The sequence below is a fragment of the Alosa alosa genome, chromosome 16 (genome assembly GCF_017589495.1).
Source record: "Alosa alosa isolate M-15738 ecotype Scorff River chromosome 16, AALO_Geno_1.1, whole genome shotgun sequence".
Lineage (NCBI taxonomy): Eukaryota > Metazoa > Chordata > Actinopteri > Clupeiformes > Clupeidae > Alosa > Alosa alosa.
In genome coordinates this window covers 14,227,626-14,253,249 of record NC_063204.1, presented here as the reverse complement: position 1 = coordinate 14,253,249, position 25,624 = coordinate 14,227,626, and the positions used below count along the sequence as shown (strand labels likewise).

The following is a 25,624-nucleotide window of genomic DNA, read 5'->3' as shown; positions in this document are numbered from 1 at the left end:
TGCAGAGGATTTGCTGCAGGTCCAGATGGGGCGGCGGTGCGTGGGTCGTGTTGCCAGCGGCGACGGCAGCAAGCCAGCTCAGGGCAAGGACGAGGCTGGGAGAGCCGCAGTGACGCACGCAGGAGCAAAGGTCACCTGTGTGCCGGTGACACTGAGCTGGCGTCAGGACTCGGGAGCGGAGCGGGACGCCGGCCAATCAGATCAGACCACAGACGGTCACTGTCGCGTCGCCGCTCGTATCATCACACACTCCCAGCACCAGCCTCCAGCAGGCTCGTGTTGCTATGGAGACGCCATCACCTGTCACCTGCGTCCCGCATGACCAGAGTCTTATGTCTCTTTTGCAGGTGGCCATTAAGATCATAGACAAGACCCAGCTCGACGCAGTGAACTTGGAGAAGATCTACAGGGAGGTCCAGATCATGAAGATGCTGGACCACCCACACATCATCAAGCTATACCAGGTAAACACTAAAGATCACTAAAGATCTGTGTGTGCGTGTGTGTCTGTGTTTGTGAGTGGGTCTTTGTGTGTTTGTGTGTGCTTGTGTGTGCGTGTGTGTATATGTGTCTGTGTTTGTGAGTGTGTCTTTGTGTTTGTGTATTCATGTCTGTTTTGTGTGTGTGTGTGTGTGTGTGTGTGTGTGTGTGTGTGTGTGCGCCCATGTAAGACCATGGTCAGTGTAACGTGCCAGAGCAGCGTAACGTAATGTAACTTAAGCCCACGGACGGAATGAGCAGCGGCTGGTCACATCACGTCTGTCTCCTCCCTGGTCACCGTGGCAAATGGAGACAAGCACTGGGGCTCTCCTGGACTGACCTCCGGGTTTACGTAACGCCTCTGGGTCAGTTTAGAGGAAGTGTGTGTGTACGTTTATGCTTGTTTGGAATGGGGCAGAGCGACTGTGTGCATGTGGGTGTGACAGTTGGTTTGTTTGGAGCGGTGAAGAGGCTGTGTGTGTGTGTGTGTGTGTGTGTGGGTGTGGGTGCGTGTGTATGGGTCAATCCACTTGTTTGAAGTGGGGACAGCGGCTGTGTGTGTGTGGGGTCGGGGGATAGTTGGCTTGTCTGGTGCAGGGGAGAGTGACTGTGTTTATGTTGGTGTCATAGTCAGTTTGTTTGGAATGGTGCAGAGTGTGTGTGCGTGTGTTTGCGTGTGCGTGTGCGTGTGTGTGTGTGTGTGTGGGTGTGGGTGCGTGTGTATGGGTCAATCCACTTGTTTGAAGTGGGGACAGCGGCTGTGTGTGTGTGGGGTCGGGGGATAGTTGGCTTGTCTGGTGCAGGGGAGAGTGACTGTGTTTATGTTGGTGTCATAGTCAGTTTGTTTGGAATGGTGCAGAGTGTGTGTGCGTGTGTTTGCGTGTGCGTGTGTGTGTGTGTGTGTGTGTGTGTGTGTGTGTGTGTGTGTGTGTGTGTGTGTCGCTCCTGGATAGGGGCCAGACAGGGCTGGATAGTGGAACTCTATCAGCGTCTTCATTCAGACGCCATCGGCCAATTAGTCACTTCCTCTGACCCCATAAACACATGGCCACCCCGCGTGGCTACACACACACACACTGCGCCAAGACCGCAAGCCGGCCGCCCCTGCCACCACACACTGCGCACATACATGTACAAACATGTACATGTACAAACACACACACACACACACACACAAACATGTACAAACACACACACACATATACATATACAGTACATATACATATACAGATGAGCACACACATGCCCTCGCACAAGCACACACAATACTAATACACAACTTCACACACAAATTACACCCAAGCACTGAGCACACACTATCGCTCATTGTCACATGGTGATGACCTCATCAGTGGCAGCCTGTAACTGTGACCAGAGTCATACTGAGCATTTGAGCAAACAGTGGACTGGTGGAACATTTGCATGGGACACTCGTGGCGTTTGGATAGTTGGCAGATTGGAGATTTGAATGGGAAGTGTGGTGTTTGGATAGTCGCCACATTGGGGATTTGAATGGGAAGTGTCTTGTGGTCAGTCTGTCACTAGCATCACGAGCCGCTGTCTGGAGCCAGGCTGAGACAAGGTGACATTCGACCTTACACAACCATACAAGTGATAATGGCTGGGGCTTCAAACCCCAGGAGTGAGAAAATGTTTGCCTCCCCATTATCAGGCCGATAGCCCCTGTGTTATCCTCATTCCTGCCCACAATGCCGTCTCAGTGTTGGCCTCAGGGCCAGATCATGAGGGAGTTAAAGTTCAAGCACCTTGCTGGACGCCTGGTATCAGAACAGGAAAAGTTGCAGTAGACGTTTTTTGCTCGGTGAACATTAACAGTTATGCACACAAGCAAATAAAGCACATTCATGAAGTAGACTCCTGTATTCCTTTATACTGTGGTGGTTTAAAAGTCAATAAAGCACATTCACAAAGTAGACTCAACTATTCCTGTATACTGGGGTGTTTTAGAAGTAAGACATGGATCTGGTATAAAACAATTAGGCGGTTCATTTAATATAATAACATTTGTTTAATGACTGTAACATTGGCCTAATTGTTTACAAGTAGAGTACCATGACTAGCTTGCAAATTATTCATATTTAGTATACAATATTACTGCCTCAAAAGGAACATTTACTGTCTAGAAATAATAATAAATTATGAACCACTCTGTATTTCATAATGTAATTAAACATGCATGTTGTGTTTGTGTTTCCTCGTGAATTCTAAGTCCTTAATAATACATAGAGATCGGTCTAGAGAGCTAATTAAAATAACTGCTAAGCCTTGATGTTTCAGAGTTTTAAAGTTGTGACAAGTTGTGTATCTTTACTTGTTTGCAATAATAAAAAAAAGCAATTGTGTTTAATTTCAATTTTTAAAAATTAATTTCAATTTGTTTAAATTGTTCTTATTGGTTCTGGTTCCGGTTCTTTCTTATTGATTCTACTCGATTCTAACATTTTGGTTCCATACCCTAAGTGGTACAAATCAAAATGGCATAGCTCACCAAATTTAGGTTATTCTCACTAGTACCTTATTAGCCCAGGTATTAAACAAAGTGCTGACCATCTTGTCGGTTAATTGTAATACTAGCAATGCAGTCTTAGACACAACGACTAGTTATCTTGTTTTGGTGGATAGTTGATAGGTGGGAATCAATTAACCTGCTCAAGCCTTAATTGGCCCAGCTTTGGCCCGACAGTGGGGAGAAGAGTCTGTGTGTGTGTGTTTGTGTGTGTGGGTGGGTGTGTGTATTTAGCACCTCAATCTATTTAGTATGCTATGGGTGGTGCAGCGGGAGTGTTTTGTGTGTTTGTGTGTGTGTGTTTAGCACTGTTCCCGGTCTGAGCGTGTGTGTGTGTGTGTGTGTGTGTGTATTGATGTGTGCGTTCAGCACTGTTCCCGGTCTGAGTGTGTGTGTGTGTGTGTGTGTGTGTGTGTGTGTGTGTGTGTGTTGATGTGTGCGTTCAGCACTGTTCCCGGTCTGAGTGTGTGTGTGTGTGTGTTGATGTGTGCGTTCAGCACTGTTCCCGGTCTGAGTGTGTGTGTGTGTGTGTGTGTGTGTGTGTGTATTGATGTGTGCGTTCAGCACTGTTCCCGGTCTGTGTGTGTGTGTGTGTGTGTGTGTGTGTGTGTGTGTTGATGTGTGCGTTCAGCACTGTTCCCGGTCTCTTTGTTGTCTTTGGCTAATTCTGGAGTCCTCCCACTCACCACTGGCTGTCTCCACTCTCACTGAATGGTGGAGACTCATTCAGACCAGCAGGCTCGTCCTTGTGTGAGTGTGAGCGTGATTCATAAGTGTTCTGTGTGAATTGAATGGCCTGGACCAATCCTGTCGGCTGGTTGCTGTCTAGGTAGTTACAGGTTTGTATGAGAACCAATGGTTGTGTTTGAGAGACCGAGAGTGTGAGAGTGTGAGAGTGTGAGAGTGAGAGTGAGAGTGAGAGTGTGAGTGTGAGTTGACTGTATATGAGAGCCCAGGAGTGTGTGTCTGTGTGTGTGTTGTATCCAGTGCAGTGGTAGTGACCATCTGTGTGTTTGCCCCACAGGTGATGGAGACGAAGAACATGCTTTACCTGGTGACCGAGTACGCCAAAAACGGGGAGATTTTCGGTAAGGGCCCTACTTGCTCCTGTGTGTCTGTATCTGTGTCTGTGTGTATGGGGAGATTTTTGGTAAGGGCCCATTCACTCCAGTGAGTGTGTGTGTTTGAGAGACTTGAAACAGAACACTTACTTGCTTCTTTGCGTGTGTGTGTGTGTGTGTGTGTGTGTAAGGGGTGTGCGATACATATTGTCTACAAAAGGCGCCCCCAGTTGTATACAAGCCTGGCGGTAATCAGCACAGAGCGAGACCTGTGTAGCCTGGTGCAGTCCATAGTTCAGTTCTGTAATCCAGTCCATTGGCTCCCGTTCTTAGTCAATCTGTGTGTGTGTATTGATGTGTGTGTGTGTGTGTGTGTGTGTGTATTGATGTGTGTGTCAAGTCCATTGGCTCCCATAGACACGGGCTCAGAACCAGCACGTAGCAGACAGAGCCTTCTTAGAGGCGAGTGGAACCCGACCCCTTGTATTAATTAGTATTAATTAGTGTCTCGTTTCGGCCTCCCTGCGTCATTGGCTGTACAGATGACCTTGACCTTCTCAGCAGGGCTGTGGTCAACAAAAGAATTGTGGCTTGCTGCCAGGACTGCGTTTCCTAGAGGCCGCCGCGTTGTGAGCTTATCAAGGTTAGCTGGGGGACTTGGTCGTTGTGTTCTGTCTCTCAGAGTAACTGCTGTGGTTACCCAGACCTGTTGCAGGTTCGTCTGGTTAGGCTCTGACTTAAACATCAACTTTCATATGCATTCACTTCACACTCATACACACATACACATACTCACACACATATATCTTTAGCTAGGCCATTAACTCTTTCATTTACACACACACACACACACACACACATACACACACACACATCTTTAGGTAGGCTAGGCTTGAACTGGTCATTGCATGCTGTTATGGTTACACACACACACACACACACACACACACACACACACACACACACACACACACACACACACCATGACGCATGGTCGTGGCTGAGCTGCTCATGTTGGGTTAAAAAGAGCAACAGTATACCAATTTGACCTTATTTAATACTCAAGGGAAAGCTACAAACGCTATATTTAAGATGCTGGCGGATTCGTTTGTCACTGTTGTTAATCACTGTCGTCAAGATTAGCTGAGGACGACTTGATCGTTGTCTTCTGTCTCTCTAAGTAGCTGCTTCGGTTTCCCAGCGATGCTCTCAGAATACACAGATACACAAACCTGGTCAGGTTCGCTTGGTTAGGCTCTGACTTGGATATCCCACACACACACATACACATACACACACACACACACACACACACACACACACACACATAATTTTATCTAGGCTAGGCTTGGCCATTCCATGCTGTTATGGACACACACACACACACACACACACACATACACACACACACACACACTCTAACGCATAGCCATGGCTGAGCTGCTCATGTTGGGTTAAAAAGAGCAACAGTGTACCAATTTGACCTTATTTAATACTCAGGAGAAAGCTACAAATGCTATATTTAAGGTGCGGGTGCATTCGTTTGTCACTGTTGCCAGAAACAACAAAAATAGGTGAAGAACCTTTCTGTTTGTTAAAATCCCAAGGTGAGCACATGCGTTTAGAGGCCTCCTCGAGCCTGATTTACCGTCACCTCTACAGTTGGTTTGCTTCTTTTCTTTTCACCGTTTTCTGATGGGTGATTGGAATTAGTGCAGGTGGAGGATCCTTTTAATAAACGTGATGGCTTGTGAGATTGTTTTTGTGGGGGTTTTTTTGGTGTGGGATGTATGTATGGAGGGCGTTTCATCAGACTGTAAACCTTTTACTTCCATACTTCCTTTGTTTCCCCTACTACCTGACTGCTAAGCTTCACACACAGCTTCACAGACAAACACACACACACACACACACACACACACACACACACACCAACAGGGCCAGTCTTTCCATTGAATTACTGACATTGTTTGTTTTTCAACACAGGAATAAGAATACACTCTGCACAATTCCAACTAAACAAGCGTCCTTCAACCTGCTGTGTAGTTAAAGCGATGGTTCGGAGTAATTTCACCCTAGGGTCCTTTGCACCATGACCCCGAGCCAAACACCCTCCCAGAACCTTTTTTCCCTTGGTGAACCCTGGTCGAGTGTAAGCTGTCAGAAACTAATGGCGTTCTGCAGTGGTGATGGAACCAACTTTTATCTTGTAAATTACCCCACTAATAATGCCCTGAATGGTACGAAACTTCTGCAGTAGTACAACTACGACCTTTAGTCCAATAACGAGGCATTAGAAAGTTTGTAAGTGCACCAGGAGTTTATTTACCCTAGGGTGAAATTACTCCGAACCATCGCTTTAAATGAGACAAGAACCTTGCCTTGTGACTTGTCAAAGAGATAGGCAAGTAAGGGAATGTGTATGCGGGCGCACACGCGCAAACACACAGATTGAAGTGATAGAATACTTCAGAATACTACAGGCTGTAGGGACGGGGGCTAGTACTTGGCTAGTACTTTTGTGTGTGTGTGTGTGTGTGTGTGTGTGTGTGTGTGTGTGTGTGTGTTCCCTTAAGTGCTCTTTCCAAGAAAGAGGCATGCTTTGTGTAGATTTGAGCTTTAATTCCCAGTATTAAAGGTTATGACTCTGCAGTGATCAGCCTCTATTTAGATCATAACCCCCTTATGTAACGCATTTTTGCATCATGGTTGTCACCATCATGCAAATTGACTGACAGGAGTGTGTGTGTGTGTGTGGGGGGGGGTTGTGTGTGAGAGACAGGGAGAGATATTGCTAGATATTATGCTGGTATGTAGTAAGCTGTAAATCCTAGTGTATGTCTGTGTGTATGCCTGTGTGTGTGTGTGTGTGTGTGTGTGTGTGGATGGCGTAAATCCTAGTGTGTGTGTGTGTGTGTGTGTTGCCTGTTCTGTGTTGATGATTTGCATGTGAATTGCATGTTTTGTGTGTGTGCATGGTGTTGTGCGCGCATTATATCTACATGCACATGTTAGTGTTTTTTGGCGGGTGAACTCAATCAGATGCCAGAGAGTGACTGTGCTACCATCTCTCAAATCTTTATGTGTGTGTTAGTATGCTAGTACATGTGTTTGACGATTGTGTATGTGTGTATATGCCAGCACATGTGTTTGTATGTGTAATGTGTATGTGTGTGCGTGTGTATGTTTAAATGCTTGCGCATGTGTTTGTGTGTGTGTGTGTGTGTGCAGCCACCTTCACCACGGCAGCTTAGAATCCTGGGAAACTGGGTCAACGGCAGAGAATAAGGAACTTAGGAACAGAGGAGAGAGAGAAGAGAGATTGAGAGAAGAGAGAGAAGAGAGAGAGTGAGAGAAGTGAGAGAAGAGAGAGAGAAGAGAGAGTGCTAACAGAATGGGAGGTTAAGAGACAAGAGATAGATAGATAGATAGATAGATAGATAGATAGATAGATACTTTATTGATTCCCAATTGAGAGTGAGTGAGAGTGAGAGTGAGAGTGAGAGTGAGAGTGAGAGTATGAGTATGAGTATGAGTATGAGTATGAGTATGAGTATGAGTATGAGTATGAGTATGAGTATGAGTGTGAGTGTGAGTGTGAGTGTGAGTGTGAGTGTGAGTGTGAGTGTGAGTGTGAGTGTAGATAGATACTTTATTGATCCCCAGGAGATGGGAGAAAGTTTGGGAGAGGTGTTGAAGAGAGAGAAAGAAGGGAGAGGGCCAGTAGATTTGAGTTTGAGATAATTTGAAAGATTGTTTGTGTGTGTGTGTGTGTGTGAGAGAGAGAGAGGGAGAGAGATATCATGTGGAGGTGTGTGTGTGTGTGTGTGTGTATGTGTGTATGAGTGTGATTGGGATGATGGGGAAATGTAGGCCATGCATATTTTGGAGAGAGGCAGGATTGCTGTCTGAGTGACCGCTAACACTAACACCACACAGCTCCCACTGCAGTGTGTGTGTGTGTGTGTGTGTGTGTGTGTGTGTGTGTGCGCCTGTGTCTGTGCCTGTCCCCCCCTTATCTGCTTTTTGTCCAAGTAACATCCTCACCAGGATTGACCAATCTAATGCATTCGCAATCCTTCTAAGTAGTGGCCAACTTGTAAGTGTGTGTGTGTGATGGCACAGAGTCCAGTAAACATCACAGCTGGCCAGAGTAATAAGCTGCAACATGTGTGTACGTGTACACATAAAAACACACACACACGATTCCCTTCTGCCACCATTGTGCATATAACATATAAAACTAGATGTACCGCAGAGCGGTACAAAATAGGACCGCCGCCCAGTCCAGCACATTTTTTCCACAAAAATAAATCACATTGAATGGCCTATATGATTCTAACTGTCTCACTAAATTGCATTATCCACACTCAATTCTCACTGGTATCTGCTATACAACAAGTACCAAAACATGATTAGTTCATAGATTTCACATGTAAAATTCATTTTATACAACCCTACCCCCATCTTGCCTGTTCATAATTCTGAGAAATTCTTGAATTGTGTGTGCATGTAAAGCGCACACGTTTATGTTTATGTGTGTGTGTGTAAAGCGTGCTTGTGTGTTTGTCTAGCATATGTGTGTTTGTGCATATGCATGCATCGCACATACATATGTCTACTGTGTGAGTATGTGTCATCGCACATATGATTACTGTGAATGTATGTGTGTGCGTGTGTATCTGTTTATGCACATGTGTGCACATGGAATGGGTTAACATGACCCCTGGAGGCAAACATATGGAAAAAATTGGTCATACTAGGCCCTACGGTTCTCAAGATATTCACAGAAAACTGTGTCTGCCCTACCCTCCTTTCGGGGGGTCCAGTCCAGCGGGGGGGCTACAGATCAAAACGAAAAACGACGGTTCCATGCTATCCATGTGGGGTTACATGCCCACCAAGTTTCGTTTACCCCGGTCTTTCAGTGTCCCGGGAATCCTTGACGGAAATTTGGACATGCGAAAAAGAAAAAGAAAAAAAAAAAAAGAAAAGGTATATGCTAGTGCTATATAGACTTACCCCCATGAGATATGCTAGTGCTATATAGACTCACCCCCATGAGATATGCTAGTGCTATATAGACTCACCCCCATGAGATATGCTAGTGCTATATAGACTCACCCCCATGAGATATGCTAGTGCTATATAGACTCACCCCCATGAGATATGCTAGTGCTATATAGACTCACCCCCAAGAGATATGCTAATGCTATATAGACTTACCCCCATGAGATATGCTAGTGCTATATAGACTCACCCCCATGATGTATGCTAGTGTAGAATAGCCCATTGTATAAGGTAATATACATATAATGCTATATAGAATCAATACTATGCTCGCATGCAGTTACGATAAACTGTTAGTGTATTATTTTTCTATTGTTGTTTATATTGTTACTGCAAACAAGCACCATGAAATATTGTAATCTGATTTTAGACTATCATGATTACATTGCCCAAGCCCCTCCTCACAGACATCAATGATTAAAAAGCTGCAGTGGTGGTTTACCCAGGTCATGAGTAAAAATGGTGTCCTACTAACCTGAGTTAGTTACACAAACATGCTTCTGATACAGAAAGCCATAACCTCAATCACTAGCACAAACACACACACACACAGGCACCCCCCCACACACACACATGGGTACCCACACACACACATGGGCACCCACTAACACAACATCCAAGCACAATTCATGGAACATTGGATCATTACAAATACTGTTAGACCGTAGAAGTAGTGTGTGTCTGTGTGCGTGTGTGTCCGTGTGCGTGTGTCTGTGTCTAGGCTTCATCATGTGTATGTCGCCACTGCAGATGTGTGTGTGTTTGTGTGTGTATAGTGGTGGGAGTCACAGAGTAACTCATTAATCGATTTCATCATGATACTTTACTCACAATAAATAATGATAATATCATGATGCAGTAATTCTGCAATACTCAATACATTACACAATACAAGATTCATCTACGATACATTCATGAATGTATGAACTGAATTTAAACAAACAAGTTTTTAGCTTAGTACCAAAATAATTTGACTGTGTAGAGTATTGTATAGAGGATACATGAAGTAGTTTATATTGATTGATATTTAGGATATTTTTAGGATATTTTGCCATATCCTTATTTTGTCCCACCCTTAGTGTGCTGTCAGCGAGAAATTGTGTGTGTGCGCGTGCGTGTGTGTGTGTGTGTGTGTGTGTGTGTGTGTGTGTGTGTGTGTGTGTGCAGTCTTCCTGGAGGATATTGAGGACAGCATCTCTGTCAGGCCAAGCTGAGGACTCCCAGTGAGCTCTGAAAAATCCTGTTAACAAGCGCATCACAAACACACACACACACACACATGCACGGCCCTGTCACAGAGCCACAGGCAAAGTCCACATGGCTCACTAATGCATGAGCAATTAGCTTGTACTTTTTGTGTGGGTGTGTGTACATTGTATGCGTGTAGAACTATGTATACACGTCATGTAGCATTACATACTGTACTTCTCTGCTTGATTTATTGTGTGTGTGGGGGGGTATGTGTGTGTGAGTGAATAAGTGTGTGTGTCTGTTTTTCAGGGTAAATACATGTAAGTGTGTGTGTGTCTTTGTGCATGTGTTTTTGAATAAGTGTATGTGTGTGGTGTTTATTGTGTGTGAGTGTGTGTGTGTGTGTGGTGTTTGTCTCTTGAGAAGTCGATGCTACATTCCCAGGGGCAGTGTGTTTTTTGATTAGCGAGCTGCCATGAAGGGAAGAGGACCTGTGAGAGGACTTGTGTGTACGCACCACAGGAACGTAGGGGAACCTAACACCTGTCGTCTAATCACTATGCCTATCTCTCTCCAGACTAACACATTTTCCGCGCATCGCTCTGTGTGTGTGTGTGTGTGTGTGTGTGTGTGTGTGTGTGTGTGTGTGTGTGTGTGTGTGTGTGTGTGTGTGTGTGTGTGTGTGTCAGCTCTATCTGCACTGTTTGTGTGTTAAGTCAAGTTAGGACCAATTTTATGTTGAACTGAAAGTTGAACTGTCCGCAGTGTGTGGTTCTGTCCAGCAGGCAGAGAACATGATGGAACATGCTGTGGGCTGGTGTGACTGATGAGTTATGTCTGTTATATGTGAATATTATGCGAGTGTATATTGAATCAGTGCTATGTGTGTGCCAGTGGGAGTGTTGGGAACACCTGAATGTTCCAAACTCCAGCTGCGTCTCCAGTGCTTCCCTCTGTCTGAGTTCCTGCGAGATCTCTAATGGATCCTTCTGTCTTAGTTCTTGTGAGATGTGCAGTGGTTCCTGCGAGATCTCTAATGGATGCTTCTGTCTTAGTTCTTGTGAGATGTGCAGTGGTTCCTGCGAGATCTCTAATGGATGCTTCTGTCTGAGTTTCTGTGAGATGTGAGGTGGTTCCTGTGAGATCTCTCAGAGGTTCCCTCTGTCTTGGTTCTGTTCCTGTAGAACCTCTGAAAGCCTAGAGTTCCAGATAAGGTTCCAGTTGGTGTTCTCTGGTTAGGCAGGGTCAGCCTAGCTCTAATGAAACATCTCTCACACCCTTCAAGGCGTCAACGCAGCACAACACACCCACACAACACACACACACACACACACACACACACACACACACACACACACACACACACACAGTGGTTTAGGGCAGGTCATCTCTGGGATTCCTGCTGACCTTATGCTGAAGCAAAGGGAAAACACTTTCCATACAGACATACACTCACTCACTCTCTTTCTCTCTCTTTCTCTCACACACACACACAAACACACAGACACACACAAACAACTACCTCTCATATGCACATACGTCAAAGATTTCTAACATACATTCACATACACACATAAATAACGCACCTTCAAGATGCACACACATACACACTTGTCAGGACAGACATTCTTCTTTCTGAAAACTGACCAGTCTTTCTGTCCATCATGGAGAGATTGTTACACTGTGTGTGTGCTTGTGTATGTGTGGGTGTGCATGCATATGCACAGACATGTTGGTGGGTTTGAAGTGTGTGTGTGTGTGTGTGTTTAGAATTTGAATGGTATGTTTGACATGTTGAGTTAAGCTGTGGGTAAGGAGAGTAAACATGTTGTTTATGAAGAATGTTCTCCATGGCTAGGCTAAATTCACACACACACACACACACACACACACACACACACACACACACACACACACACAGAGAGAGAGAGAGAGAGAGAGAGAGAGAGAGAGAGAGAGAGAGAGAGAGAGAGAGAGAGAGAGAGAGAGAGAGAGAGAGAGAGAGAGAGAGAGAGAGAGAGAGAGAGAGAGAGAGAGAGAGAGAGAGAGAGAGAGAGAGAGAGAGAGAGAGAGACCACAAACTCTTTCACTTCATTTTCACACTTCACATGCTCACACTCAAGCATTCATACACACACATGGCATGGATACATTCTCACATATCCAAACATCTCTCTCTCTCTCTCTCTCTCTCTCTCTCATACAGTACACACACACACACACCTCTGGCAGGGCGTTGGTGGCAGTAGTGGGAATGGAATGTGTGTGTGTGTGTTGGGTGATTGTGTGCGTGAGTGATGGGTGTGTGGGTGTGTGTGTGTTGGGAGTGGGCTCAAAGCCAAGGGCTGACCCAGCAGTCCAGGATGAGGTGACCACATGATTACACCATCCAGGGGTGAAACAACACTGAACACTCATTTTTATTGTGACTACCTACATCACACACACACACACACACACACACACACTCCCACCCTCATCCCAGTGTGTTGTGATATTGTTAATGATGTTGGTGTTGCATTTTGATACACGCATTTTTAGATGATGATGATGTAGTTATGGTGACATCATCTTTGTGTGTGTGTGAATGTGTGTGTGTGTTGTGTGTTTGTGTGAGAGAGAGAGAGAGAGAGAGAGAGAGAGTGAGAAAGAGAGAGATGTGTGCTAGAATACACAGATTATGTCTTTTATCTGTTTGTCGTTGTTGGAATCTGTGGGCGGTGTCCCGTGAGTGTGTGTGTGTGTGTGTGTGTGTTTGTGTGTGTGTACGACTGCCTGTATGTGAATAGAACTAGAGAGTTCTGGTTTTCTTAAATCATTAAACTACATCTTGTATCTTTTTACACACCCAACACTAATAACTGGTTATATAAGTAGAGTCGTTTTTTATCACATCATTGAGTTTGTGTGTGTGTGTGTGTGTGTACGCACGCACGCACGCATGCAGGGCTGGGTGAGTGCTCACATCACGCTGTGGCTGTTTGACCTCTGACCTGTTGCTTGGTTCCTCCCCTTAGACTACCTGGCCAATCACGGGCGTCTGAGCGAGCCAGAAGCTCGAAGGAAGTTCTGGCAGATCGTGTCGGCGGTGGAGTACTGCCACAACCGCCGCGTTGTGCACCGAGACCTCAAGGCCGAAAACCTGCTGCTAGACGGCCACATGAACATCAAGATAGCAGGTTGGCACTGTGTGTGTGTGTGTGTCTGTGCGTGTGTGTGTGTGTGCACGTGTGTGAGAAGTGTCATCTACATGTTTCGAGGTCAATAAGAGCTTGCTGTTCAAGTGCCTGAGCCTCTTTAGTATCTGAGCATGGTATGGCACGACTTTTAAGGGTGTGTATGTATGTGTGTGTGTGCCATTGAATGTGCAGCTGTGTGCATATTGTGCCACTGGTACCCTGGTACTAGCATCCAGTGGAATGAATGCACAAGGGCCACACAAACACACACACACACAAGCCCCACCATCACACGAGTGTGTGTCCCAGATGTTCTGAGTGAGCCCTGTCCTAGTCCCATGTAATCCATTTGGCCTCTAATGACTTGGCACTTGAAACAAATGACCTCATGCAAGATCAGGATACAAAACCACAACTAGCTAAGCCCAAGAAGTTGGATCATGTTTTGTGTGTGTGTGTGTGTGTGTGTGTGTGTTAAAGGTTGAAATTCAGGGTTCTTTTAGTTGATACAAGATGTAGTTTATCTCCATGTCTACAATGATTAAATAAAACCAGAACTCTCTAGTTCTATTCACATACAGGCAGTCGTACACACACACAAACACACACACACACACACACACACACACACACACACACACACACACACACACACACACACACACACACACTCACGGGACACCGCCCACAGATTCCAACAACGACAAACAGATAAAAGACATAATCTGTGTATTCTAGCACACATCTCTCTCTTTCTCTCTCTCTCTCTCTCTCTCTCACACACACACACACACACACACACACACACACACACACACACAATAACTGTTGTTCTGTCAGCCTGTGTCTAGTTAGAGTGTGAATTGTGTCAGTGTGTGTGAGTAATATATGCACGTCTCTGTTTATATAGGTTTGATTGTGTGTGTGTGTATGTGTGCTGTGGGCGCAGCTGGAACATCCTGTGCTGAGTGGAGACCTAAACAACCCCTCCCTCTGCCTGTCATTGGCCCTCCGGGCTGTCTGTCAGGCTGAGTAGCCAATGAGCTCCTGACCCACCTCCTGAAGCAGCAGAGCTCTAACATCATCACAATCATCCATCACACACTTCCTGTGTCTGTGAGAGGAGTCAGTCCAGGGCACAGCAGCAGGGAAAACACACACTCTCACCACTTTAGTTTATATATACACACACACACTACGCCACACCACACCGCACACACACCACATCACATCGCACGCACATGCACACACACACACACACCACATCACACGCACGCACGCACACAAATACACCAAAGGAATGAGCAGTTGGCCCTCAGAAGGTGTGTGGGCCCCTCAAAGAAATGTCACCGTAGCACGTGTGTGTGTGTGTATAGTGTGTGTGTACAGTGTGTGTGTGTGTGCGTGCAGTGGCCAGAGAGGGGGCTGTGCCTTTCATGTGCAGCAGCCAGCAGTTTGAGGATGTGCTCTTTTTATGTGTGTCTGAGATGGGCAGCTGCCTCTGCTTCAGTTTGGTCCTGTCATGGTCTGCTCACGTTAGGTGCCCGACTACCTGCCTGACTGTGTCAGGGCCTCCTCACATTAGCTGCCCGACGGCCTGCCCAACTGCCAGAATGATTCTGATCTCGTTACGCAGGTTCAACCCTAGCACACCTGACCAGCATTCGATTTCTAGATAGCGGAATGTCTTAAGTCAGATATGTAGAATTCCTTTGTGCTTCCACTATGGATGTGATTAGGGAGGTCAGATTCTTCAGCATGGGCACAGACTGGACATCATTTGTGTGTGTGTGTGTGTGTGTGTGTGTGTGTGTGTGTGTGTGTGGTGATTGGCTCACAGGGCAGGAGTTGTGGTCACTGCTCCGCCATCTTTGGCATTGCAGATTGGCCCCCGTTCAGAGCCGGTCTTCTCCGCTCTGCTCTGCCTCCTCTTCACCACCCTGCTGGCGTCGGGGCTCTGGGGCCGTGTACCAAACACGGGCAGCAAACGCCTGAGCCACCTGCGTCCCCATCAAACTTATGCGTGTGTTATTATGTGTCTTTGAATTTGTGTGTGGGTGTGTGTTTGTGCATGTTTGTGTGTGAATGCAGATGTCCAAGATTACGTAAAACTCTTAGTCTGGGATCATATCTGCAGGTCAGTGTGTGGGTGTGTGGGTGTATGAGGGGGCGGAGAGGAGTCTTTTGGGGCATTTTGGGGGATTACGTCTCAGTAATGGACCTGCCTCTAATCTGAGGGAAGCGATCCAGGTCTGTTGTCAGTGCATCTGCCACACAAACACACATAAATACACTCACAGACTCACACACATAAACACACACACTCTCTCACACACATGCAAACATATATAAGCACACACAAATAAACATTCAAATTGTCACACACACACACACACATTCATGCACACACACACACGTTCACGCACAGATCCATGTTTACTCCTCAGCTGTCGATCATGCCAGACCTTCTGTGTGTGTGTCTGGAGGAATCCCACTGAAGTACAGGGTCCCCTATGGGATTATACTGAGGTACAGGCCCTATGGGAATATACTGAGGTACAGGCCCTATGGGATTATACTGAGGTATGGGATTATACTGAAGTACAGGCCCTATGAGATTATACTGAGGTATGGGATTATACTGAGGTACAGGGTCCTACTAGACCAGGGGTCGGCAACCCACGGCTCCGGAGCCGCATGCGGCTCTTTGATCCCTCTGATGCGGCTCAGCTTTTGAAAATAATAATGAGTATTTAATTTAAATGTATTTTATTTTAGTTCGTAGGTCTATCTGAGTAATTTATATAACTTCCCACCTCACTTGACTCCGTAACTGTAGCCTGCACAATATTGTTACATTTGCGGTTCGTTGCCATGTCAATATCAAACAAAATCACCGATTTCCCTCCATTTCAGTCAGCGAGAACACTTGTCTTTAATTGTTATTGTTGATGTGTGTGCGCTGCTGTAGGCTAGATAAGGAAAATGTCAAAAGAAGCGTCAGCGACCACAGCTTTATTTGTGAACACAAGCGGGCTGAAATGGGAAAGTTTCTATCGAAGACTGATTCTAAAAACGCGAAATGAACTGCCCGTTATATATCGCACACTGCAACGAGTTAGTATTGCTGTGTTAACCCTATTCCATTTGCATACATATGAAAAATATAAAGACAAACCTGCCCTCACGTTTAAGGGCAATTCCGTGCAAAACTGTCACATCCATAACGCCAACACAATGCCATGGTATTTAGTTGGCGTTATGGATATATGACAGTTTTGCGTGAGTTGCAAATGATGACAACCTCAATTCTTGCATGAAACTTCACCTCACTGAATATGAGCCAGCCAGACTCCAAGGCCATCACCAAATCTAATCTCTGGTAGGCCTAATGTTCAATTTCGCCAATGACATGTCAATGAAAATTGAGTGTTGTGTTGTGAACTATGATGTAACTATGATGCATACCAAAGGACACTGGGAAAATAGGGGGTGGTGTTTAGCCTACATGGGAAGCCTAGGGCCTATACTTCTGTCATTCCACTTTACATTTCAAGTTACTTGCACATTACTTTTAAAACTAGTAGAAAATGTATTTAAAAATCCTCTGTTGAATGAAAGTAACTGTACTTTAAATATCCAAACTTTTTCTTGTAACCGTCTTTATGTGGCTCTTCTGAGATAAAAAAAATTAATACATTCGGTAAAAGTGGCTCTCCAGGCAAAAAAGGTTGCCGACCCCTGTACTAGACCATACTGAGGTACATACTGAGGGCTTTGTTTGGGTTGAAAAGCTCCGCCGTGGACTGTCACCTGTTTTCTCCTGGTGGACTTGCGACCTGCTGACCTTGGCTGTAGTGTTTGCGAGCAGGAGCACGTGCTGTCCAGCAAACACAAGTGCAGTGCAGAGCAGAGCAACAGCATCAGGGGCGCCCCCTTCAGGGTTGCCGAGGCTATAGCATCCATGGGGGTGCCATACTCAACAAGACAGTTGGTATGACTCAGCTGTGAGTGTGTGTTTGACTGTGAATGACTGTATTTGTGAGCTGTGAACATGTTTAATGGCTCTGTAATTGTATGTGTGTGAGTTGTATGTATGTGTGTGTGTGTGTGTTTAATGACAGTAAGTGCGTGTTAGTTGTGTGTGTGTGTCCTTGATGATTTCTCACTTTATTTGCAGATTTTGGCTTCGGGAACTTCTTCCAGCCAGGTGAACTTTTGGCTACATGGTGTGGCAGCCCCCCGTACGCTGCCCCAGAGGTGTTTGAAGGCCAGCAGTATGAAGGACCACAGCTGGACATCTGGGTAGGAGACATGCTAACACATGCTAGCCAGCACCATTACCATAGCACCTCATGCTATGACTGAGGAGCACTTGTTAACTAATGCAATCCAAGTCATCTAACATCACTCCCAAAATGATCACAAACCATGGTGACACAAGACTAATCATGTTAATCATACCTGAAGCTGACACAACTGAGATCTTACCACAAGATGTTAAATTCAACCAAGAGGAATCTAAGCTAGGTTAGCTTAACTTAAGCCAAGTTTTATAGTCGTTACATTATAGGCCTTAAGCTAAGCTAAGGTATGCTAATATTAGCGAAGGCCAAGTAAGATCTTAACTACTCTGATACTAGTGAGTCTCAGACACCATCTAATTACACTACTTTATTATTAGCACTAACGTTGATACCTCAACACACGCCTAAGGAGGCACTAAGTATGCTAACTTAATTAAAGGTACTCTAAGCCAGGGGTTCCCAAACTTTTCCACGACAAGGCCCCCCAAATACCACTAGGTTCTTGCCAAGGACCTTATTAAACCCATTGACAATACTACGGCAAACGTAAAAATACATTAAGCTAATCCTAATAATTAATTTAGCCACAAGCACTTCGTGATGGAGCGTACAGTGTGTAAAAATTGCATTTGGGGCTTTCTGCTATATGAGAGCTATCACTCTATTATTATTCCCAGTCATTATCATGGAAAATATAATGTTCAGATATGCAACAAATTATTATAATGGCATTGTATAACAACCCTCATAGTAATAGGTATATTTTAATTTTTTCAAATGGATTTATTTGTTGCTTTTATTTTTCCTTTCTTTTCCCTGGCGGCCCTGGCCCCCACTTTGAAAACCACTGCTCTAAGTGATGAGCTTTGCTACTCCCTCTCCCATTTAAACTCAGCAATTTAAACTCTCCTAAGTGCGCATCTCGTCAGTGATTGGCTGGAACAGACTCGTTGTCTCTGTTCCTCTCTTCCTCTCCTGGTCTCTCTCCTGCGTCCCTCTGTGTGTGCAGTGTGCTTTAGATCGCCTTTTGACTCCAAATCCAGATCTAGATATGTAGGATACTAATGATTTCCCCCCCAGCCCTGACTCTCTATGTCCCTCTGTGTTTGTGTAGAGTATGGGGGTGGTGCTGTACGTGCTGGTGTGTGGTGCTCTTCCGTTTGATGGCCCCTCTCTCCCCGTGCTAAGGCAACGTGTGCTGGAAGGCCGGTTCCGAATCCCCTACTTCATGACCGAGGGTAAGAACAGCTTTCTCAAACACACATTCTCATTGTCTCCATCTCACTGTCTCTCTGTCTCTTTCACTCTCTCACTTTGTCTCTCTCTCTTTCACACACACACACACACATACACACACACACACGCTCTCACTTGCACTTGTTTTCCCTCTAAATTCTCTAAATTCAGTTCAGAGGAGCTTTATAGGCCAGTGACTGATGATGCGTTGTGTCGCCAGAACATTCACAGGAACTGGACAGTAGGAAGAAAATGGAGAAACGAAAACAAAATAAAGCACAACGCTGCATGTGAAAATGAAATCTCATTTCTGACCTGGCACGGAGGGTGTGTGTGTGTGTGTGTGTGTGTGTGTGTGTGTGTGTGTGTGTGTGTGTGTGTGTGTGTTTGTTTGTGTGTGTGTGAGAGAGAGAGAGTGAGCATGTGTATAATGTGCATTCGTAGGCACATAGGTCATGTGGATTCATAGTTCTCTAGTAATCTAGTTATCTGTATAATAAGCACTAAGGGTTCTGCACAGTTCCCCTTGTTTCCCATTTTACTTTGGAATGCTATTTAGTAATATTGTTTTATATAAAGCAAAACATTTTGAGTAGAAGTTCAATTGAATTTCTTTGTTATTTAGACAGTTAGTGTTGAAAACTTCCATATATGCCTTTCTGTGTCTCTCTGGTATGACTCATACTCACACACACACACACACACACACACACACACACACACACTCACTCTCTCTCACACAAATAAACTCCCTTACAATCAAATAAACACAGACATACACACACATCATACCCTCTCATATTAAGGCGGCTGATTGCTGATTGAAGATGAGCTGAGGAGCTGAGTGCAAAACACACACACACACACACACACACACCCACAGCAGAGTGTGTAAACACTCCCAGGCCTCACAAGAGAGGAGCGAGAGAGAGAAAGGGATCTTTAGGGAGAGAGAGATGGAGAGAGACAGAGGGAGTAATGTCAGGAGAGCAAAGAAAGATCAGGGAGGTGAGCCTTGTTTTGTGTCGTTTGTCTTTGGCAGCTAGCCAACGTTCTCTCTGGACCCATCGAGAAAAAGAAAAGAGAGAAAGAGAGTTTCTGTGTGTCAGAGAGAGAGAGAGAGAGTGAGGGAGTGTATGTGTATAAGGGAGGGAAAGAGAGAGAGAGAGAGAGAGAGAGTGTGTGTGTGTGTGTGTGTGTGTGTGTGTGTGTGTGTGTGTGTGTGTGTGTGTGTGTGTGTGTGTGTGAGTGTGTGTGAGAGTTTGTTGTCCTGTCCCTCTGCAGGGCTAACTGTGAGGGGGCGCAGCAGTGGACAGCTCTGCTCCCAGCCCCAGATTAACTGGAGCTCAAGTGCTTTACGTAAGCAGGCGGGCAGGCCTTGTCTGTTTGGGGGGGGGGGGGGGTGTTGGGCTCGCTCACACACCAGCCCTGCCAGGAAAGGGGGGGCCGGAGGGCTGGGGGCAGCAATAACAGGCTTTGTTCAGGGACCTTGAAACAATTTGGCCATGTGGAGAATGTATGAGTAACCCTACACTAACCCCCAATCCCCCACACACACACACACACACACACACACACACACACACACACACACACACACACACATTTCTTTTCCCTGGCGTACCGTCTCTGGTCATTTCCCATCTATCCCCTTCCCCCAGTTTTCTTCTCATTCTTCTCTCATCATGTCTGTCCTCTCTTCTGTCCTCTCCTCTCCTCTCTCCTCCTATCCTCACCTCTCCTCCTCTCCTCTCTCCTCCTATCCTCTTCTCTCCTCCTCTCCTCTCTCCTCCTATCCTCTCCTCTCCTCTCTCCTCCTATCCTCCTCTCTCCTCTCTCCTCCTATCCTCTCCTCTCCGCTCTCCTCCTGTCCTCCTCCTCTCCTCTCTCTCCTCCTATCCCTCTCCTCTCCTCCTCCTGTCCTCTCCTCCTCTCCTCTCTCCCTCCTATCCTCTCCTCTCCTCTCTCCTCCTGTCCTCTCCTCCTCTCCTTTCCTCTCTCCTTCTGTCCTCTCCTCTTCTCCTCCTGTCCTCTCCTCTCTCCTCCTGTCCTCTTCTCCTCCTGTCCTCTCCTCTCTCCTCCTGTCCTCTCTCCTCCTCTCCTCTCCTCTCTACTTCTGTCCTCTTCTCCTCTCCTCTCCTCTCTCCTCCTGTCCTCTCTCCTCCTCTCCTCTCCTCTCCTTCTGTCCTCTCCTCTTCTCCTCCTGTCCTCTCCTCTCCTCCTGTCCTCTCCTCCTCTCCTCTCCTTCTGTCCTCTCCTCTCTTCTCCTGTCCTCTCCTCTCCTCCTGTCCTCTTCTCTCCTCGTCTCTTCCTCTTCTCTCTCAGACACATGGAGGTGGGAGGGGTCTAAGAGAGAGGGAAGAAGGGAAAGAAAGAGGTAGCATAAGGGAGAGAGAGAAAGGGAGAAAGAGAGGGAAGAAGGGAAATAAAGAGGTAGCGTGAGAGAGAGAGAGAGAGAGAGAGAGAGAGAGAGAAAGGGAGAGGGAACTGTTGAATCTGTTTTAAGACCCACTGCTGTTGACGTCATCCTCATTCAGCTGTTAACGAGAAGCCAAGAGGTTGAACAGTCATCGCTCAAGGACAACAGGCCATTGGACCAGCAAGTGTGTGTGTGTGTGCGTGTGTGTGTGTGTCTGTGTGCCTCATGTTCCTCCTGTGAGCTAATCTGTTTTGCTTAGCATGTGTCCAGCAGAGGCTGTAACACTTGGGGTGCAGTCAGGCAGCTGTGTGTGTGTGTGTGTGTGTGTATGTGTGTGTGTGTGTGTGTTTAGAAGCTCAGACAGAGTGTTCTTCAGGCTCTGTGCACGGTACATACTGTCACCACTCTCCCTGTGTGTCATCTGCTACACTGTTTATATCAGAACACACACATACACACATACACACACGCACTTACCCATAAATACTAACACACACAACCAATCATACACACACTTACCCATACACACACACACACACATTCACCAGCACACACATTTACACTCTTACAAACACACATGCACACACTTATACAAGGATTACAGTTCCCCGTCGTACGACGGATTTCCGTCAATGTTTTAGAAATGTCATATTTGAGATCAATGCAGATCCGGTGAGAAAAAAAATAGGGGGGGGGTTCTATCACCTTTTCTTTTCCTTTTTTTAAGGCAACTACAAATATTAGGTCCGATGAATTAATGTGTGTGATGGTAAATGTTTAAAGACCTAATAGTGTTCTTGAGAACTTTCTGTGTCTCAATCAGTGACCGCTCAAGAAGATCCGTGAGCCATGAGTTTCGCTTTGTTTATGTTGTAGCTACACGCTTGTCTCATTGGCCTGGGACGTTTAAAAGAACACTTCTGGAGGACGGTCTAAAAGTTGGATTATAGTGACACAATCGAGACAGCTAATGAGGTTGCCCAATCCGTTTAACTTTTTTGGATATGATATTGTGAGCTCTATGTGCGAATTCGAAGAAGCGTAGGCTGTGTTCTTTCCGTGCATCAATGTAGACAACTTCTTACTATTGCGAACTCTTGTCAGGGGAGGTCATTCATTTTGGGTGTCACCTACGACTTGAACAGATAGCCTGCTATGCCACCCGATGTACTATTATTGTTACAGTTTTTAATCAATGCAACTAACATTATGTGTAAAGCGACGCAATATAAACCGTTGCCTATGCAATTTATTATCCCGTCTGTTATGACATGTACAACAATGTTTTTCACAATTTGCGACGGAAGGTTTTGACTGAGCGTGTTAACATAAAAAAAATAATAATAATATTGTCATCATCGCGAACTGTTGAGTAAGAGGGTCAGTCGTGTTTGTGACGCACAGACAGCCTTGTAGCCTATTTTGCTTAGGCCTCACTTTTAACGACAGTAGGTTGTGAGTGTATGTTGACAAAAAATAACCATGCAATTAAAATAGTCAACTTAAAACTTTGCTATTATTAATTTATAGCACAAAACCATAACCAGTAGGCCTACCAGAACCTCGCATAATAAGCGTCATGATTTGTGTCGTCTATTTGGCAAGGCCACTAGCTGTCATGGATGCGTTGTTGCTAAAGGAAGGCACAGGTGTCAAAAGTTAAAAATAAATGGAGATGGGGGCTGTTGGAAAGCGGGGAGAACTAACAAAGCCATGGTGTAAAGAAATTAAAGTGCCAGGGGTTTGCTTTTGCGCGGTTTGCTGCAAGAAAATTGTTTATGGATGCAATAGGAAAACGTTTTAGCAAGGCAACAATCAGAAGACCATCAGAAGACCGCCATAAGGTTAACGTTCGTGCACTTCAGGACATCTTCCCTACCTGGGGCAACTAGCCACCACGACAGAGGTAGGCTCACGTTTATCTATGGCTGACCGTTTTGCTTCAGAAAGTAAGCTACGCATGTTCTTTCATAGCGCAACACGACCTGTCCCTCACCATATCGCAACCTCTTGTCAACCTTATACAATCTGTTGCACATTGCAAAAGCGCCCTCTCCAGATTGTCGTTATCAAATGCGCAGACCTCCTGCATGAGCACACACAGTATTGCTGCTCATTGGAAAACTGAGTTGTCTGTAAAACTCAAAATGACCATGTTTTCATTAAATGCGGATGAGGCAACAAATGGAAATATGAACAATATCTAGAATGTTCTGATTCATTACTTTGATGAGAAAATGTGAAGTCTTGCAAACTTGATTTTATAGATTTTATTTGGTGTTGAATTGCATATTAACAAGAAAAAAAAATCTCCCCTTTAAACACTTTTGGCCTGAAGTAATTAAATAACAGTGTAAGTTAAAGCCTTTCTACAATATGCTGCAGTAGAAAAGAACAGCAATGGCTAATCAGCACTCTCAATTCGCCTTATTCACATGGCGGCCATTGGCGGCTAAAACGAGGCTACAGGGTACACAAACCATAGGATTGTTATGTTCTATGCATTCACCTGTAGGTGGCATTAATTATATAGTAAATTAAATGTACCCTGTAGCCTCGTTTTGGTTTAAACAATGGCCGCCGTGTGAATAAGGCGAATACTCCCTTTACTTCGCTTTTTGCATCTTTTTGTACATTAAAAACCAATAGGTCGCGACCGCAAAAGGGGTCCTATCTCTATAGGTAGATATGAACAACGTATGACTTATGGCCTGTAAAAAGTTCAGTCAAACGATTTTTTTTTTCACTTTAATCCCTGAATTTATACAAACCCATCCTCTGATACCCAGTCGCACACACTCACTCACTCCAACCACAACCACCGTGTGTGCAAATGCTGAGTATATACACACACACACACACACACACACACACACGATGACACAGGTTTCATGCACATAACTTTGTGTGTGTGTGTGTGTGTTCTGCTGAATCCACACAGAGTGTGAGCACCTTATTCGGCGCATGCTGGTTCTGGACCCGTCCAAACGGCTGTCCGTGGCCCAGATTAAAGAGCACCGCTGGATGGCGTTGGACGTGCCAGTGCAGCGACCCGTTCTCTACCAGCAGGCGACAGAGAGGGAGGCCGGGGTGGGCGAGTACAGCGAACAGGTGCTCCGACTCATGCACAGCCTCGGCATAGACCAACACAAGACCTTAGAGGTGAGTGTGGGTGTGTGTGTGTGGGTGCATGCTCTGACTCATGCACAGCCTCGGCATAGACCAGCACAAGACCTTAGAGGTGAGTGTGTGTGTGTGTGTGTGTGTTTAGGTGCAGGTGCATGCTCCGACTCATGCACAGCCTTGGCATAGACCAGCACAAGACCTTAGAGGTGTGTGTGTGTGTGTGTGTGTAGGTGCATGCTCTGACTCATGCCCAGCCTCGGCATATACCAGCACAAGACCTTAAAGGTGTGTGTGTTTGAGAGAGAAAGAGAGAGGGAGTGTGTGTTTTTGTGTGTGCATGTGTTAAAGATCATGCACAGCCTCAGTACAAGTCTATAGACCTTCTCTCTCTCCTCCCTCTCTCTCCCCCTGCAGTCTCTCCAGAATAAGAGTTATAACCACTTTGCTGCTATCTACTACCTGCTGGTGGAGCGTCTGAAGGCCCACCGCTGCAGTTTCCCCGTTGAGCAGCGACTCGACGCACGCCAGCGGCGCCCCAGCACCGTAGCTGAGCAGACCGTCGCCAAGGTAACCGCCTCATTAGAGACCACCGCACATTCACACTCACCCTGAGCACCTGAAAGTGCTCATTTTTTTAGACCGCACGGCAGGACTGTGCGTCATGACGACCTCTTCTGCCACCGTGTCTGTCCGAGTGTGAAGATCAGAAAGGACTGAAAATAAACTTTTTCTCTCTGTCTGTCTGTCTCTCTCCTCTCTGTCTTTCTCCACCATCACATCATCCCCTCTTCTCAACCCCCTCTACAGGCGAGTAGTGGAGGTGCGGCTCAGGTGGGCATGCGTCTGCTTCGCTCTCCAGTTCTCCCTCAGTCCTCCGCAGACTCCTTCTCTATCCCACAATCCCCCACAACTGAGCACAGCCTCATGGAGGAGGATGTGGCGACACCCAAAGTAAGTGAAACTACCAACACACACTGGAGCACAGAACACAGGCATCATACACAGTATACATTCAAGGGTACAAGCGC

The 25,624-nt window shown here is 45.8% G+C and overlaps 1 protein-coding gene across 2 annotated transcripts in view; it reads left to right on the top strand.

Moving 5' to 3' along the window:
- Positions 1-25,624, top strand: part of sik2b (salt-inducible kinase 2b) — a 42,812-nt gene that overhangs the window by 2,324 nt on the left and 14,864 nt on the right. For both annotated transcript variants that reach the window (XM_048265784.1, XM_048265785.1), the window contains exons 2-9: positions 348-464; positions 4,032-4,095; positions 13,347-13,508; positions 17,689-17,813; positions 18,930-19,053; positions 24,412-24,632; positions 25,011-25,163; positions 25,404-25,547. In XM_048265784.1, the coding sequence (XP_048121741.1) occupies positions 348-464; positions 4,032-4,095; positions 13,347-13,508; positions 17,689-17,813; positions 18,930-19,053; positions 24,412-24,632; positions 25,011-25,163; positions 25,404-25,547 (1,110 nt within the window). The remainder of the gene's footprint in view (positions 1-347; positions 465-4,031; positions 4,096-13,346; positions 13,509-17,688; positions 17,814-18,929; positions 19,054-24,411; positions 24,633-25,010; positions 25,164-25,403; positions 25,548-25,624) is intronic.